We start from the raw sequence: 17,052 nt of genomic DNA on the forward strand, positions 1-17,052 counted from the left end.
GGAGTTGGTGATGGACAGGGAAGCCTGGTGTGCTGCAGTCCATGGGGTCACAAGGAGTCAGACACAACTGAGCGACTGAACTAAACTGAACTGAAAACCTTTTAAAAAGTCAGACAAGAAGGATATCAGTTGACTGTCTATTCAATATATTTTTGAGGTTTCTTTTTTTTTTTTTCAATTTATTTTATTAGTTGGAGGCTAAGTACTTTACAATATTGTGGTGGTTTTGGTCATACATTGACATGAATCAGCCATTTTTTACAACATTCAGGGTCAGACATAGGCTCTTGTGTATCAGAGAAAACCATCTTCTGCATTACCAGGATGAACTCATAGAATTTCCAGAAATCTCATGTAAACTATGTCTTCTTACGAGTTACTTTATACTCCCCCAAATTTTGTTAAAACATCAAGAAGAAACGCTGGCATTTTCTTTTTAGTCTTATCAATATCATGTTTGAACAGGTCTGGAAAAGAGAGAGTAAGAAACAGTTTGAGGACAGAAAATATTATTGAAACATGACCAATGCTTCTTCTATGTCAAAGGTGGAAAAGGTAATGGTAAAAATGAATTATAAATGGTTATCTTTAGACGATGCAAGGAAATACCCAGGGACTCTTATCCTCTCCAAAGACAATTTGGACAAAGCAACAACTCTTCCTTTATTCTTAGGTTCTTTTTATGTTACTCCTAAAATCACTTCAATTTTCTCCCTTTCCCTTTCCTTCAGTTAATGAGTTTGTACCCACCATTTGGCCAAGGAATGTGGGAGTGATCTGGAAAGTACATGTAGATGATTCTTCTGCTCAAAAAGTTGTCTCTAGTACACCTGTAGTACACATCTGCCTCTAATGCACTGGACAATACTTTTTGAAGATTTTCCATTTCCTCACCAACCACCTCCTCTAATTTGGCTAGTTTTCGTCTCTCCTCCTCATCCAACTATATTCCAAACCCTTTCCACACTACTTTATTGAAATGGTGCTAAGGTCACCAGCAGTCAATCTCATTTTAGACAAATCATACAGTATGCACTCTTGTTCCTTCTCAACATACATCTGCTTGACATTTTCCATTTTGCCTATTATTTCCATTTTATTTACTGTCCTCTTCTTTTATTTTTCTCTAATATCTACTCTCTACTGTTTCAACAGTTGGCTCTTCAACCTGATCCTCAGTTATGACTTTGCATGTGTGTGTGCCAAGTCGCTTTAGTCGTGTCCGACTCTTTCCAACCCTAGAGACTGTAGTCTGCCAGTTTCCTCTGTCCATGGGATTCTCCAGGCATGAATACTGGAGTGGGTTGCTGTGCCCTTCTTCAGAGGATCTTCCCAACCCAGGAATCGAACCCAGGTCTACCACATTCCAGGCGGATTCTTTATCACTGAACCAACAGAGAAGCCACAATTATGATTTCACTGGAGTCCTAAATCATGTTTTTTCTTCCCCCTTGTTGATGGTCTTGTTATTACTTTTATCTTTGCATAGACAGCAATGTAGATACTCTCTTAAAAGCTAAATTTAATATGTGTAAAACTGAGATAATGTGGAAAACTGATTTCCCTGCCTCATCTTTGTAGTTTTCACAAATTACGGGAGACCTGGGTTCGATCCCTGGGTTGGGAAGATCCCCTGGAGAAGGAAATGGCAACCCACTCCAGTATTCTTGCCTGAAAAATCCCATGGACAGAGAAGCCTGGTGGGCTACAGTCCATGAGGTTGCAAAGAGTCAGACACGACTGAGCGACTTCACTTCACAATGGACCACAAGTATGGTCATAATCTCCCACCACTTAGATGGCAAATTGGCATAGAAAACTAGATATTTCTTAGAGAGAGCACAGTACTGGTCTCCCAAGTGAATCATCAGCTTATTGTCCCATAAAGGCAAGAGGTGTAGCATGACTAAACTCATGACCATGCAAAACCCTTATAAGGTCACTAAAAAGAAGTCAGAATTGGAGCTGTATGCTAAAGATATCTTAACCAGGTCCCTTAATAGTCATTCTTAATATTATAGCTAAATAAGAATCACATCAATTAGCTATGAAATTATCAAATTCCCAAATCTAACTTCTCATACTGTAGATGGGGTTCTCAAGGAAAGACACTGAGGTGGTTTGCCATTCCCTTTTCCAGTGGACCACTTTTTGTCAGAACTCTCTGCCATGACCCATCCATCTTGGGTAGGCCCTACATGGCATGGCTCATAGTTTCATTGAGCTAGACAAGGCTGTGGTCCATGTGATCAGTTTGGTTAGTTTTCTGTGATTGTGGTTTTCATTCTGTCTGCCCTCTGATGGATAAGGATAAGAGGCTTATGGAAGCTTCCTGATGGGAGAGACTGACTGAGGGGGAAACTGGGTCTTGTTCTGATGCCAGGGCCATGTTCAGTAAATCTTTAATCCAATTTTCTGTTGATGGGCGGGGCTGTGTTCCCTCCCTGTTGCTTGACCTGAGGCCAAACTATGGTGGAGGTAATGAAGATAATGGTGACCTCCTTCAAAAGGTCCCATGCATGCACTGCTGCACTCAGTGCCCCCAACCCTGCAGCAGGCCACTGCTGACCCATGCCTCCGCCGGAGACTCCTGGACACTCATGGGTATGTCTGGATCAGTTTCTTGTGGGGTCACTGTTCCTTTCTCCTAGGTCCTGGTGCTTCCATGAACTTTCAGATAGTCAAGCTGGATTTAGAAAAAGGCAGAGGAACCAGAGATCAAATTGCCAGCATCCACTGGATCACTGAAATGCAAGAGAGTTCCAGAAAAACATCTACTTTTGCTTTATTGAATACTTTGACTGTGTGGATCACAACAAACTGTGGAAAATTCTGAAAGAGATGGGAATACCAGACCACCTGACCTGCCTCCTGAGAAATCTGTATGCAGGTCAAGAAGCAACAGTTAGAACTGGACATGGAACAACAGACTGGCTCCAAATCGGGAAAGGAGTATGTCAAGGCTGTATATTGTCACCCTGCTTATTTAACTTATATGCAGAGTACATCATGCAAAATGCCAGGCTGGATGAAGCACAAGCTGGAATCAAGATTGCCAGGAGAAATATCAATAACCTCAGATACACAGATGACACCAAAGCAGAAAGCAAAGAAGAACTAAAGAGATTAAAGTGAAACAAGTGAGTGAAAAAGCTGGCTTAAAGCTCAACATTCAGAAAACTAAGATCATGGCATCTGGTCCTGTCACTTCATGGCAAATAGATGGGAAAACAATGGAAACAGTGAGAGACTTTTTTGGGGGGGCTCCAAAATCACTACAGATGGTGACTGCAGCCATGAAATTAAAAGACGCTTACTCCTTGGAAGAAAAGCTATGGTCAACTTAGACAACATATTAAAAAGCAAAGACATTACTTTGCCAACAAAGGTCTGTCTAGTCAAAGCTTTGGTTTTTCCAGTAGTCTTGTATGGATGTGAGAGTTGGACTATAAAGAAAGCTGAGCTCCGAAGAATTGATGCTTTTGAACTGTGGTGTTGGAGAAGACTCTTGAGAGTCCCTTGGACAGCAAGGAGATCCAACCAGTCCATCCTAAAGGAAACCAGTCCTGAATATTCATTGGAAGGACTGATGCTGAAGCTGAAACTCCAATACTTTGGCCACCTGATGCAAAGAAGCGACTCATTGGAAAAGACCCTGATGCTGAGAAAGATTGAAGGCAGGAGGAGAAGGGGGACGACAGAGGATGAGATGGTTGGATGGCATCACTGATGTGATGGACATGAGTTTGAGTAGGCTCCGGGAGTTGGTGATGGACAGAGAAGCCTGGCGTGCTGCAGTCCATGGGGTTGCAATGAGTCAGACATGACTGAGTGACTGAACTGAAGTCTAACTTACAGTCTTGTTGGAAGAGTCAAAGAAAGTTTTTCTCTTTTTAATTCATGCCAGCCTTTCTTCCCCATAGAATTTTTACTTTTTTAAAAAAGATTTCACTTCCAAGATGACTATTAATAATGGCTTTTAAATATTTCTTTGAGTGATACTGATTCTGATAGTTTGAGGTTTAGCAGTTCTGAATATATAGTGACGTACAGAGCCTATTTGGGGCCACTTGTTTTCAACTGTTCACGCTATTTTTGATGATGCCATATTTTATATGACATATGTTAGCATATGGGCATAGATTTCATAGGCATTAATTAAATATAATGTTCAGGGTATGAGTTTTGATTAATTAAAATTCAACATTAATTGAGGTTATTCTGCAGTATCTTGTGTACTATCAAGAACTATATGAAAGCTAATATTTGTCCCCAATTTTGCCTTAGCAAAAGCAATTACTGTTATTGTTAACTGACGATCTTACAGATATTTAGAGAGAGCATGAAAACGTTTGAAATTTATGTTTCAGAAAGAAATAAGAGATCATTCTAAATGGGTATTTACTGATCCTAAATTTATTTCTGTGGCTTAATCTGTAATTTTCTTATCATGCTTGAGACAATTTCAAGTTAATCAAAGTTTTTCCTCTACACAAAATTATATGTATACACATACACAAACAAATACACATACATACCTACACACATGTATGTGTATTCTTATAATACTGTTATGTTGTTACATGACCTAACAGTTTCTATGAGAATAATATAAATTCTCAATAAAAAGAAATCACTGTCAGTTATTCCATAAAATATTTCTTTTCTTTATTTTATAAAACATAAGTTCTGTCAAATTTGAATAATTGAACTCACAGGTATTTCTTGTTTCTCTTAATAATTTACCTTATCCAAGGCTCTAAGAGATTTTGTATCCCTTCCCCTTGTAGAATTATGCACAGAACATTTCACATACTGTAATTAAGGAGATGATTTGGGGGCAGATTTTTGTGTAGATATCCCTGAAAGATCTCACAGTGAGGGATAAGAAGAGAGAATAAGTTAAATTTGTAGCTTGACCGACTAGAATAACAGTGTTATTGAGTAAGATGGGCAACATACAGAGGCAGTTTATTCTGGTAAAATTTTATTTCCATATTTCTAAAAGGAACTAGAAAATACTAAAAAAGATCACTGAAAAATTTTTACCATATTCCTTGAAAATATTTACAAATTAGACAAAAGAGGTGACCTTTCAATATTATTTCATGTTCTTGAGCTATTCAACTCTCTCTCTTTCTCTCTCCACCCCTCCTACACACACAAACTAAATTTTTCTCGTTGACAGTCCAGTACATGCAAACTTAATATCACAATCTTGACTCTTAAAATAGCTCACAATCCCCCAAAATAATACAGTTACATGTTTGGCATGTATGGGAAGAGAGTTTAATCAAAATCCAAAAAGAGAAGATATAGAGAAGGCAAGATGAAAAATAGAGAACTTTGGCCACTCTATTCCCAATTACGAATTGCCAGGCAGAAAAACCAGTAGGTCTCTATGTTAATCATTAGAATTCAAACTGAGTATTTCTTCATTATCAATGTAAAAATTCACAGTTACATGTTTCACTCTGTGTAAAGATGTTATTTCCACAAGGAGCACAGCAGAGATCCTCAGCAAATTTGCGTCCAGTCTACTCTTGGCCAACATTTTAGCACACTGAATATAATGAGTGCTAAGTGGTGAATAATCTGTTACATAAATATTTGGTAGAGTTTTGCAATGCAACAAATAGCTCCTTCAAAAATAGCCTACAGAAATCAAAGGTACTCACTCTGAAATTCTTTGGTGTTTACAGAGTTGTCATGTTTTCTTCCTAATTCCTCTGAAGATGAATTGTCAGTTCTTAATAAATGAAACTAAAACTTTTTGTTTCAATCACCTAGTGCAACTGCCCTTTTGTTTGCAATTTTCAACATTATTCCATGTGCCCCGACTGCAGCATACTATTTGTCGAATACCAACTAGTTGGTACATAGGGTTGTTGCTATATTTACTATAGTTAATTTAATCAATTCTTTTTGGGGGGGTACAAATCAATTCATTTTCTTTTCTGTTGTCACTCTTGGATAATATTGTTGGTTAACACAGATGTATAAATAAAACTTTCTATGAAAACACAGATTGCTTCACTGAAGAAAAAAAAGTTAGAAATGTTGTATAAAATAGGTTCACTTTATAAAGAGGCTTAAATTTTGTTTTAGTTTTTCATGTTTCTATAAGATGAAACCTTTTTACTTTATACATGCTACTTAATTATTAGATCACGAACTTTCTTCCAATGGTTTGCTAATTAAAAGGAAAATATCTTAATTTATTTTTCAAAACACTAATTTGTACTCCAACAGGGTGAGATTTAATAGAAGTTCCATATAAGGAGAGTGTATATAAGAAATTTTAGAAAAATTGTGATGGTCATATATTGGTAAATAAATGAAAAATCTGTTCTCTTTGCTATTTTTAATCACTTATATGACATAATATTTGTTTGCTAAATTTAGTATTGTTTCTTATCACTTAATAAGTATATTTACTTTTATTTAATTAAATGTTATGCAAATTATTTCAACTTTTAGTAATTCTTTTTCTTTTTTTCTCTCCCCAGAAAGGATGGCATAATGAATCCAGTCTGCTAAATTTCCTCTTCTCAATTTTAAACTTGGTTGCTTAAGACTGAAGCAATCATGGTGAACCTGAGGAAAGCAGTGCACTCATTCCTGTAAGGAATTTTTGAAAACTAACTTTTCAGAGTGTTTTGCTCAAAAATGTTAAATAGGTTTTATGTGATTATTCAGCTATATTTACCTCAGCATGCATAAATGACTTGAATACCAATAGACTAACATTGGTGTTTTCTATTCAAAAATAGTAAATGGGGAAAAACAATAATTTGAACTCCAATTAAACACAACCACTCATATGTTCAAACAAGTAAAAATAATCCGGATGCTATGGTTGTTGTGGTTGCTTTCTCTATGGCTAAAATGTAGAAACAAGATAAGGTTCTTTCCTTCCTAGATGAACTAAACAGCCAAGAGAATAAGTCATTTTTATGTCTCTGGTTTTATGAAGAAAGTTGAGGTTTCAAAAGAATGGGTCAGAAGTCAGGGAGTAGCATTTGGAGAATGTAGCTGGACAGAGAAAAATAATACCATTCTCAGAAACCTTGAGACAATGAACCAATAGTTAAAATCAATAGAATAACATAAAAGAGATAAGGAAGAAAATGAATTCAAGTACTGAGCAATTCTAAATGTGATCTAATCCAGGTATATCTTCTTTTTAACTTAGTAAAAAGTTGGATTGTTTTCTTCTAAACCTACACTTTGAGGAATGGGGGCATAGTAAAAAAGATCCAGGGCGCTGTAAACTCTGATCAGTACAACTGAGAGGCCTTGAATCGCCTTACTCCTACACCGTCCCCTCTATGATTTCTACAAAAGTGCTCACCGAGGAAAAAGTTTATAGAGCAAAATAAACACAAAGTACACCAACGTTGGATTATCTGCAATATGTGCATTATAGTCCATCTTGGATGTCACTGTACATTGCAGTGACGATAGTCTCAAGGATTTGTGATTCCAAGTAAACTAGAGCAGACAGGAGAAGGAAAGAGTGAAGGACAGTGATAAAGAAGGAGAAAGAAGAGCCAGGTGTGGGGAAATGAGAGGACCAATGTTCCCACTCCATGTGGCTATATCAACTTAGTATATAGCCATTGTTCCACATATCAAAATATAGGGATATATTGTGTGCTTAGTCGCTCAGTCGTGTCCGACTCTGCGACTTCCATGGACTGTAGCCCGCCAGGCTCCTCTGTCCATGAGGATTTTCCAGACAAGAATACTGGAGTGGGTTGCCGTGTCCTTTTCCAGGGGATCTTCCCAACCCAGAGATTCTGCATTGAGGTGGATTCTTTACCATCTGAGCCACCAAGGAAGCCCAAGAATACTGGAGTGGGTAGCCTATCCCTTCTCCAGGGGATCTTCCCAACCCAGGAATCGAACCGGGGTCTTCTGCATTGCAGGCAGATTCTTTACCAGTTGAGCTACCAGGGAAGCCCTAGGGATACCTTAAAGGGCACCAAATTATTCTGGTATGAAATTAAAGAATTTGTTGTTCAATGGTAAAGAATCTGCCTGCCAAGTCAGGAGATGCTAGAGATGCAGGTTCAATCCCTTGGTGGGGAAGTTCCCTGGAGAAGGAAATGGTAACCCACTCCAGTGTTCTTGCCTGGGAAGTCTTGAGGACAGAGAAGCAAGGCAGGCTATGATCCAGGAGGTCAAAAACAGTCAGACACTACTGAGCACCATGCAAGAGAAATAAGGACCCATTCATCTCTGCTATTAATGCCCATTGTCATATGCCATGCAAAAACTCAGTAGATTTAAAATGTACTCAGACCTTTAAATCAAATTATCATTGTTTATCTACTAAGAATGTCAGATTATATTTTCATTAAATATCTAGTAGCAATGAATAAATTATTTGAATTGTTCAGACAGAAACTGTGATTTTTGTGTACATACTTTATAAGAATTATGTGGGCTTAATAGCAATTAATGTGAGCTTTAGAAACAAGACCCAAATCACTCCTCTTTTGTAAAGGGACTGTATGGTTTTCATTAAGCATGTAAATGTTAGAAATTAGGTTTAATTAGAATACAGCTAATTCTTGATTACAATACTATAGAAAATAGGATTTACTGCAGTAAAAATCATAAAAATTTGCTCATAAGTAGTGCTTAAAGTGAATTTATTAATTGAATTGAAACTAGGTAAACACTTGTCAGGATTATTCCCAATAATATCACTTTATTTAATAATTCACAGAAGATATATTTAGATTATATAAACTTCCTCAATAATTTAATATTTGTCTAATGGACTCTTTAATAAAAAATAAAAATATATTTGACCAGTAGAGGTAGGCAAAATGTTTTGAATATTTTTCTGTCCCAAAGTTCTAAGATACTCAAATTTTAAAATTCATAATTGAACATAGTTTTCATGTACTTTTGTTATATACAATTTTGTTTTACATTATTTTACCATTGTTACAGAAATATGAAAGTACTTAGATGTTTTCACAATTTACTTAGAAAATTTGAAGTTGCACTGCATATCCTGTTAGGATCATATTCTATAAGCATAAGAATAAATATATTTGTGGTTCTGCAACTGACAATTGAAGATATAGCATATTATTTTGAGCAGAAAGACTTATGGGACTACCTGAAATGACCATCAACTAATAGAAACTAGATTTTTTTTTTTAATTTCAGAAGAACATGTTTTTCATCAGTTAGGTCAGAAAAGACTTTGGATTTAAAATGACTATCTGAACCCAGTTCTGCATAAATATCTTCTTAAAATAAAACTAGGACTTAAATTTTTGACAGATTTTGAAGTACACTGAGTTAGAGTGTAGCTACCACAAGATACTTTTGTTTAACTTTGAAGGCAGAAAGAATGTTTGCTCCAACATTTACTGAGGGCCTATTAAGTCAAAGGTATTATTTTGAGACTTTACATTATCATTTAATTTTCACAAAAACAATGTCATAAAGATCATCCTTATTTTAGAGATGAGGAAATAGATGTTCTGAAAGGTTAAGTGACTGGTCAAAAAAATCATTAAGATAATATAGCCAGGACATTGGTCACATGCCAAATGCAACAAATACTGTGACAGAATAATCAAAGCTGAAAGCAAATACCTTGTTTCTATTTATTTGGGTCTTTATTTCAATAATTTCTATACACCTTAATCACAGATTAATTATGCTATAGATTTTTTGAATCACATAATATTTTAGCTTATTTTTATGTCCCAGGAAAAAAATACATCCAGCATTTGAAAAAATTGAATGAGTATCTCTTGTTATTTGAAAAAATTACTATGTATATCTCTTCCCCAAACATGATGCTTAGGATATCAGGCAGGTTTGAATAATGAGGAAGTAGTTTTAAGCTAAATGTCTGAAATACTAGTTTTCATCCCCTGTAGAATGAATAAGTCAAAATATGTTCATTATTTCTTCATTATCTTAAACTACGGAAAGTATATTCACAAGATATTAAGAGAAATAATTTTTAAATATGGTAGAAAATTATTATAATATTTTATTTAAGTTTAAACAATGCCAATAAGTTTTCAGGTTCAGTGTTCAGTTTTGGTGGTTCAGAAAGTGTAGTGTGTGTGTATAATATTATAGATACAATTATGATCATCATAATCATCTAGTGTTAGCTAGTTCAAATTTCTCTGGTGATTGATAATAAGCGATAGTCAAACCACACATATATTTTCCCTGTATAGAAATAATATTTTTAGTTCAAATAACAAGTGAATGAGATAATGAAATAAAAACATTTACATGAAGAACTCATAGACTCTGGATTTTGTACCGTTATATGTTCCATCACCCCATGCAATTTTCTTGCACAGAAAATTTTTTAGCACATGTTGTACCAATAGAGGAAATTTTCTTCTCTATAAATATCAGGGTTTAACAGCTAGTACATATAGTGTACTTGTTGCTTAATATTCATTAAATAACTATTACTGAACACAGAATACACATAAGACAGTCATTCAGTTCAGTTCAGATGTTCAGTTCAGTTCAGTTGCTCAGTCGTGTCCGACTCTTTGCGACCCCATGAATCGCAGCACGCCAGGCCTCCCTGTCCATCATCAACTCCCGGAGTTTACTCAAACTCATGTCCATCGAGTCGGTGATGCCATCCAGCCATCTCATCCTCTGTTGTCCCCTTCTCCTCCTGCCCCCAATCCCTCCCAGCATCAGGGTCTTTTCCAGTGAGTCAACTCTTCGCATGAGGTGGCCAAAGTACTGGAGTTTCAGCTTCAGCATCAGTCCTTCCAATGAACATCCAGGACTTAGCAGATAATAATTATTTCTTTAAAGCAGGAAATATTGAATATGCTTGTCTTTGTCTATTTTGTTAAGGAAAATTAATGTTAGTTTTATTAGACACTTTGGGGACTTACACTGATATATGTAAACTGAATAAATCTTATGTCACCATCAGGGGAAATTAATTTGGAATTTACAGAACAAAACCACATCTGTGTCTCTTGCATTAGTCTGCCACTTGGCCTGAAATCCTTGTTAGTATAAGCCTACATAAGTACCATCACAGGAAATATACATTTTAAATGACTTTAAGAAATTTCGTTTCCAGCATAGGAAAGCATCAAACCCATAGGAATTAATTATCACCACAAATCATCTTCTAGCCTAGAACAGGACCCAGAAAACACAGGACAGAAATGGGGAGAGTGTCAGGAAGAAGGAAAATGTATAGGACGGCTATTAAATGTATAGGACAGCTATTAAAGATACCACAAGTCATTATATATATATATATATATATATATATATATATATATATATATATATATATATATATTTCAGTAAGCTAAGAGCCTAACTCATATTAAACACTCAATAAAAGGATAGAAATAAGAAATACTGAGGTTTAATTAAGAGAGTAAAAAAGGTGATGTGATAATAATGATTGTTAAAGGAAAAGTAGTTGTTTTATATAAGTAATTTATTAGGTACAAGCAATATAATATGTACCTAATTTTTTTTTTCTTAATTTTCAGTGTGCACCTGATTGGCCTATTGGTTTGGCAATGTGATATATCTGTGAGCCCAGTAGCAGCCATAGTAACTGACATTTTCAATACCTCCGATGGTGGACGCTTCAAATTCCCAGACGGGGTACAAAACTGGCCAGCACTTTCAATTGTCATAATAATAATCTTGACAATAGGTGGCAACATCCTCGTTATCATGGCAGTAAGCTTGGAAAAGAAACTGCACAATGCCACCAATTACTTCTTAATGTCCCTAGCCATTGCTGATATGCTAGTGGGACTACTTGTCATGCCACTGTCTCTGCTTGCAATCCTTTATGGTAAGTACCATTTTATTAGTTTTTCCATCTCAGGTCATGTCATAAATTTCTGTCAGGTATTGTAGTAAACAGAAAGTTAACTATCCTATTCATAACATTTGGAAAATTAAGGAAATTGTGTGACATAAAAATTGGACATATTTAAATAAATCAGTAGCAAATCAGTCTTCAAAAAGCAAAACAAGTGTTTTATATTAAAATCATATATAGATACTCTATTGCTTAGTGTCATTTCTAAACAATGACAGTGCCTTCCAATGTACAGAATGTGACAGTGAAAGAAACACACTGACTCCTATGTTCTGGGCAGAACACACACCTAGTATCATCTTATATAAAAGGAAGATGAAAGAAGCATATCATCTTAAAAAAAAATTTAAGTAATCTTAAAAGTTGGCAAACTAAGTGCTTGCCACATAATAAGCACTCAATAACAGCTATTCTTCTTCTTTCTAGATACTATAATTCATATTTTTTACAAGGAGACAGGAATAAAAAATTAGCAACTAATTATATAAGTGCAAGGTCACATTATCACAATAAAAATTCAAGCATTTAAAAGTTTTGATATAGGATTTTAGAGAGGTTTTAATTTTTCTTTTGATTTTCTGCCATATCTTTGCCCTATTCATTTTAACACTAACTTTTGTTTGTATGTAATATTTATAAAGAACAATCAAAACCACTTTTACTAAACTGCTAAGTATCTTTGCTAGGAAGTTGGAGAACCCAGTTTGAATTTCATTGCACATACACTCATCTCACAAGGGAATGAAATAGACTGCCTGTTCCCTGGAAAGTATAATGGAATTAGACTGGAAGGACTAATACTGGAAATGGATCTAGTTCTTAAATCCTAAAAGAAGATTACTGCATCTAGAAAGTAATCTTTCATAGAACTTAAAAATTAATTATCCTGTTCTAAATACCCAGTGGTAATAGATGATCTCAATAGGCATTTTATAAACAGTATTCTAAGGAAATACGCTTTCTTATAGTTACCGAGTTTTCGTGATGCATTAATTTCAAAGTAAATGCATTGTACCTTCTCTGTGAGCATTTTACCACACTGTAGCTCCAAATTATGTAAGAAAAGGTCACTGGAATGAATGTGCTTTAGAAGACATGTTTTGCTTCCTGGTGTTTGTGTTATTTTGTCAGTTTCTCCCTTAAAAATATATAGGTGATCAAAATATAGCATCAGCTGAAATCCAAATCTAACACATCTATCGCCACCCCTCCCCCAAGCAATAAAGAACAACAAAAACAAACTACACAATATCAGCCCCAAATTTGGAGAACATCCAAATTCCAAATTATCTGTAAGCAGAAAATAAATAGGAGCTCACAATAGCTCTCTTTTAGGTTCGCACTATGTGCTGTTGTGAAGAGGAAGGCCAGTCCAATAAATACTAAATTAGAGAGAGAGAGAGAAGAAAAGCTAGTAGGAGGCCTAAGATTGATCTCAACTCATCACAAGAAAGAAAGTTTACCACAAGTACGAACATTCTGGAAAACTTCTCTGGAAGCAAATCCTTCAGGGAAGTGACTTGGAAGTGTGCACAGAACTCAATAAATCAGTGTCAAGGAAGGAACTCTTTGGAGGTTGGAAAGGGCTAAAGGGGAGAGGTGACTTTTGAAAAAAATGCACAGTGAAGGGAAAAAGAAACTAGAGGGGAAATTTTATCATCTTAAAGGCAAAAAAAATAATAATAAAAATAAAAAAAGTCAACCTGTAAGGCTCCTTCAACCTTCCCCCCACTGACCTCCACTGTACCCCAAAAGTCCTCCAATAAAGAAATCAGAGTTTGTTAACATAAAGAGAAGTGAGTGCTCTTGAGCTTGGAACTTGGAAACTGCCCACAGACTGCTTCCCATGTTCAAACAAATTCAAATATGCAAGTAATCTTCATCTATACCAAGTTACAGTAAAAATAAAGCAGAACACAGAATTTTTTAAAAAGCCATTTGATGAAAATTACCCCAAATAAAGAACTATCAAAAAAAGAAAGCTATAACAAAATACTTCAAGAGAAACTAAATTTTCTCAAACATTGAAAGATACATACATATATATATTTATACACACATATATATGTATTATATGTATATATATAAAACCTCGAAGTAGAAATCTAAAAACTGAGTAAAGAAATGGATTTAAAATATCAATCAACAGAAAGCAAAAGTTGCTTGAACCCAGGACAATAAATTAGGGGAAAAGGATAAAATAATATTGGAAATGGACATTATATTAATAGCACCTAAAGAGTAGGTTAACATGAAAATGTAATAAGGAACACTAAAGAAAAATAGGGAAACAACAAAAAGAATGAAAATGAGATGAAGAAAGAAGAAGTCAGAAAGAAAATGTTTAAAATGGAAGACCAGAAAAAAAAGAAAAAATCAAATGCATGTATAATCAGAATCCCTGAAGATGAAAAAAAAAAAAAAAAAAAGAACAGAATTAATCTTTAAGACTATAATCTAGGAAAGTTTTCTAGAAATAAGAGAATCTAAACATACATATTGATAGGACCAAGCCAGTACCAATAATTTGACCTGGAACAGTCAACTCTGAGATGTATCTGAGACATTGGGTTTTAAATATAAAGAAAAATCTTCAGGCAAAAATAAGAAATAATTTACCAAAGCAAGAGAATTAGACTGGCCTCATAATTAAAAAAAATAACAAAACAAAGCAACAGTGAAACAATAGTTTATTTAAAGTCAACCACTTATATGATATTCTTTCAAAAGCATATTTATAAAGACAGAAAACAGATCATCAGTTCACAGGGTCTGAAGGTGGAATGCTGGTTCTAAAGCAGCATGTACTTTGGTTCTATAGAACTGTTCTACATCTCGATTGTGGTGGTTTTATTATATATACATATTTCTAAAAATTTGAAAAACTATATATTCTAGTATGCAGTTTTAAAAGGGTAAATTTTACTGGATATAATTATACCTTAAATTTAAAAATAGAAAAATACCTAAATAAAGTTTGAAACAAAGATTTTGTATCCAGGCAAATTGGCCATCAAGGCTATAAAAAGCTTATTATTTTTTAAACTCAGGGAATTCTGAAACTTTAAGTCCCTCTTAAGAAACTGAATATTGAATGAGATTCATCTAGCAAAGAGATGATTGAGAAATTTTCCTCAATGATGGATCACAATCATTTAATATATTTAATTTTAGAGCAAGGACAAAAACAAAGGTTTTATAAGGGCATAAGAATACTGTCATATGTTATATGACATATATTATTTGTTATATCCACTAACAAATTAGAAGCAATGCAACTAAAAATTGAGAAGAAAAGAGAAAGAGAAAGGGGAAGGAGAAAGAATAATTTCATTCATTTTTCTCTAAAGAAAAGATGGATGTTAAATTATACCCCCTCAAAAAATGGCAAACCAGAAAGTACCAGATTTTATCAGAAAACAGAGGGCTAAGAGTATTAAGCAGGATATAAGTAAAACATGACATAAAGTTAACAACTAGAATAAAAAGACAAACCTATTTAAAACTAAAATAAATGCAATTAACAGAAAAGCAAAGAAAAAAAATGAAGTAGAGGAAGGAACAAAGAAAAATAAAGCAATGTTTTTAACATTATACCATTGTATAAAAAGATAGATTTGAAAACAAACCTATCAGTAAGAGCAATACATGTGTAAGAACCTAACTTACCATTAAAAAGAAAAGATTTCATGTTGGCATACAAAGAAAAACCTAATTATACTCACTTTATAAGAGAACTCAAAACCCAGTGAATCATAATGGTTAAACTAAAGGGATGAGTGAGCATAGGTATGCTAAGTGAATAGAAATACTAAGAAAACAGAAACTGTGATGTTGATATCTGACAAAGTGAATTTCAAGTGAAAAAAAAATAGTAATAGTTTAAATTAATGATCTTTTTTTTCCCCAAAAAAGGATGCTTATTTATGATCAAAAGCTGTAATTAATAACTAATATTTAGTGGTTAGGAATATCTATAACCCTAATAATACAGCAATGCTATTTTTTAAAGCAAAAACTAAAGAAAATGGAAGAATACCTCTGTGGATTGTTGTTGTTTAGTAGCTAAGTCATGTCCGACTCTTTTGCAACCCCATGGACTATAGCCCACCAGGTTCCTCTGTCCATGGAATTTCTCAGGCAAGAATACTGGAATGGGTTGCCATTTCCTTCTCCAGGGGATCTTTCCCATCCAGGGATCCAACCCCCATCTCTTGCATTGCAGGCAATTCTTTACCACTAAGCCACCAGGGAAGTCCACATTTATGGATACATTCTACTAATGGGGGACTTTAGCATATCATACTCAGAACAAGAAAAAATGGACATGTAGATCTTACAGATGTATGTTAAACTTTATATCCTTACCATAGAAAGTACACCTTCTTCACAAGTGCACATGGAATGCTCAAAAAAATTAATTATCTATTAGGCCACAAAGAAAATATTAGAAAAGTAGAACTAATACAAAAAAAATTCATTCTGATAAAAACACAGTTAACACTAGAAACTATTAACAACAAAGGTTTAAAGACCATCTGATCTTGAGTTATAACAAATTCTAAAAAGACAAATGCAAATTGAAATTACAAATTTCTTTAGAAATTTGACAGCATAAACACTGCATATTAAAATCTATAGAATATACTTAAAGCAGTGATCAAAGGAAAATTCATATCTAATCACATTTATAAGTAAAAATGAAAGTATACAAATGAATTAAATTACTAGAAAGCAACCTTCAAAGAAAAACTGCAAACCCCAAAGAAAGCACAAAGAAAATAACTAAAGATAAAAGTAGAAATTAATTAGAGAACAGAAAAACAATATACCTAATTCATAAGCCAAAATTCTGTTTTTTAAAAAAGCAACTTTTAAAATAAAAACACTAGGTAACTTAAGGAAAAAGGAGGAAATATAAATATTCAAAATAAGAAATGACAAGGATGTTGAGCATCTTTTCATGTGTTTGTTAGCCATCTGTATGTCTTCCTTGGAAAAATGTCTGTTGAGTTCTTTGGCCCATTTTGTGATTGGGTCATTTATTTTTCTGGAGTTGAGCTGGAGGAGTTGCTTGTATATTTTTGAGATTAATCCTTTGTCTGTTGCTTCATTTGCTATTATTTTCTCCCAATCTGAGGGCTGTCTTTTCACCTTGCTTATAGTTTCCT

General features: G+C 34.4%; 1 protein-coding gene across 1 annotated transcript in view; it reads left to right on the forward strand.

Annotated features, from left to right (window-relative positions):
• Window positions 1–17,052, forward strand: part of HTR2C (5-hydroxytryptamine receptor 2C) — a 326,514-nt gene that overhangs the window by 145,359 nt on the left and 164,103 nt on the right. Inside the window, exons 3-4 of the mRNA XM_020879809.2 lie at window positions 6,510–6,623; window positions 11,538–11,851. Of these exons, the coding sequence (XP_020735468.1) occupies window positions 6,589–6,623; window positions 11,538–11,851 (349 nt within the window). The 5' untranslated portion in view covers window positions 6,510–6,588. The remainder of the gene's footprint in view (window positions 1–6,509; window positions 6,624–11,537; window positions 11,852–17,052) is intronic.

Source organism: Odocoileus virginianus, unplaced genomic scaffold (assembly GCF_023699985.2).
Source record: "Odocoileus virginianus isolate 20LAN1187 ecotype Illinois unplaced genomic scaffold, Ovbor_1.2 Unplaced_Scaffold_1, whole genome shotgun sequence".
In the NCBI taxonomy this organism is placed as follows: domain Eukaryota; kingdom Metazoa; phylum Chordata; class Mammalia; order Artiodactyla; family Cervidae; genus Odocoileus; species Odocoileus virginianus.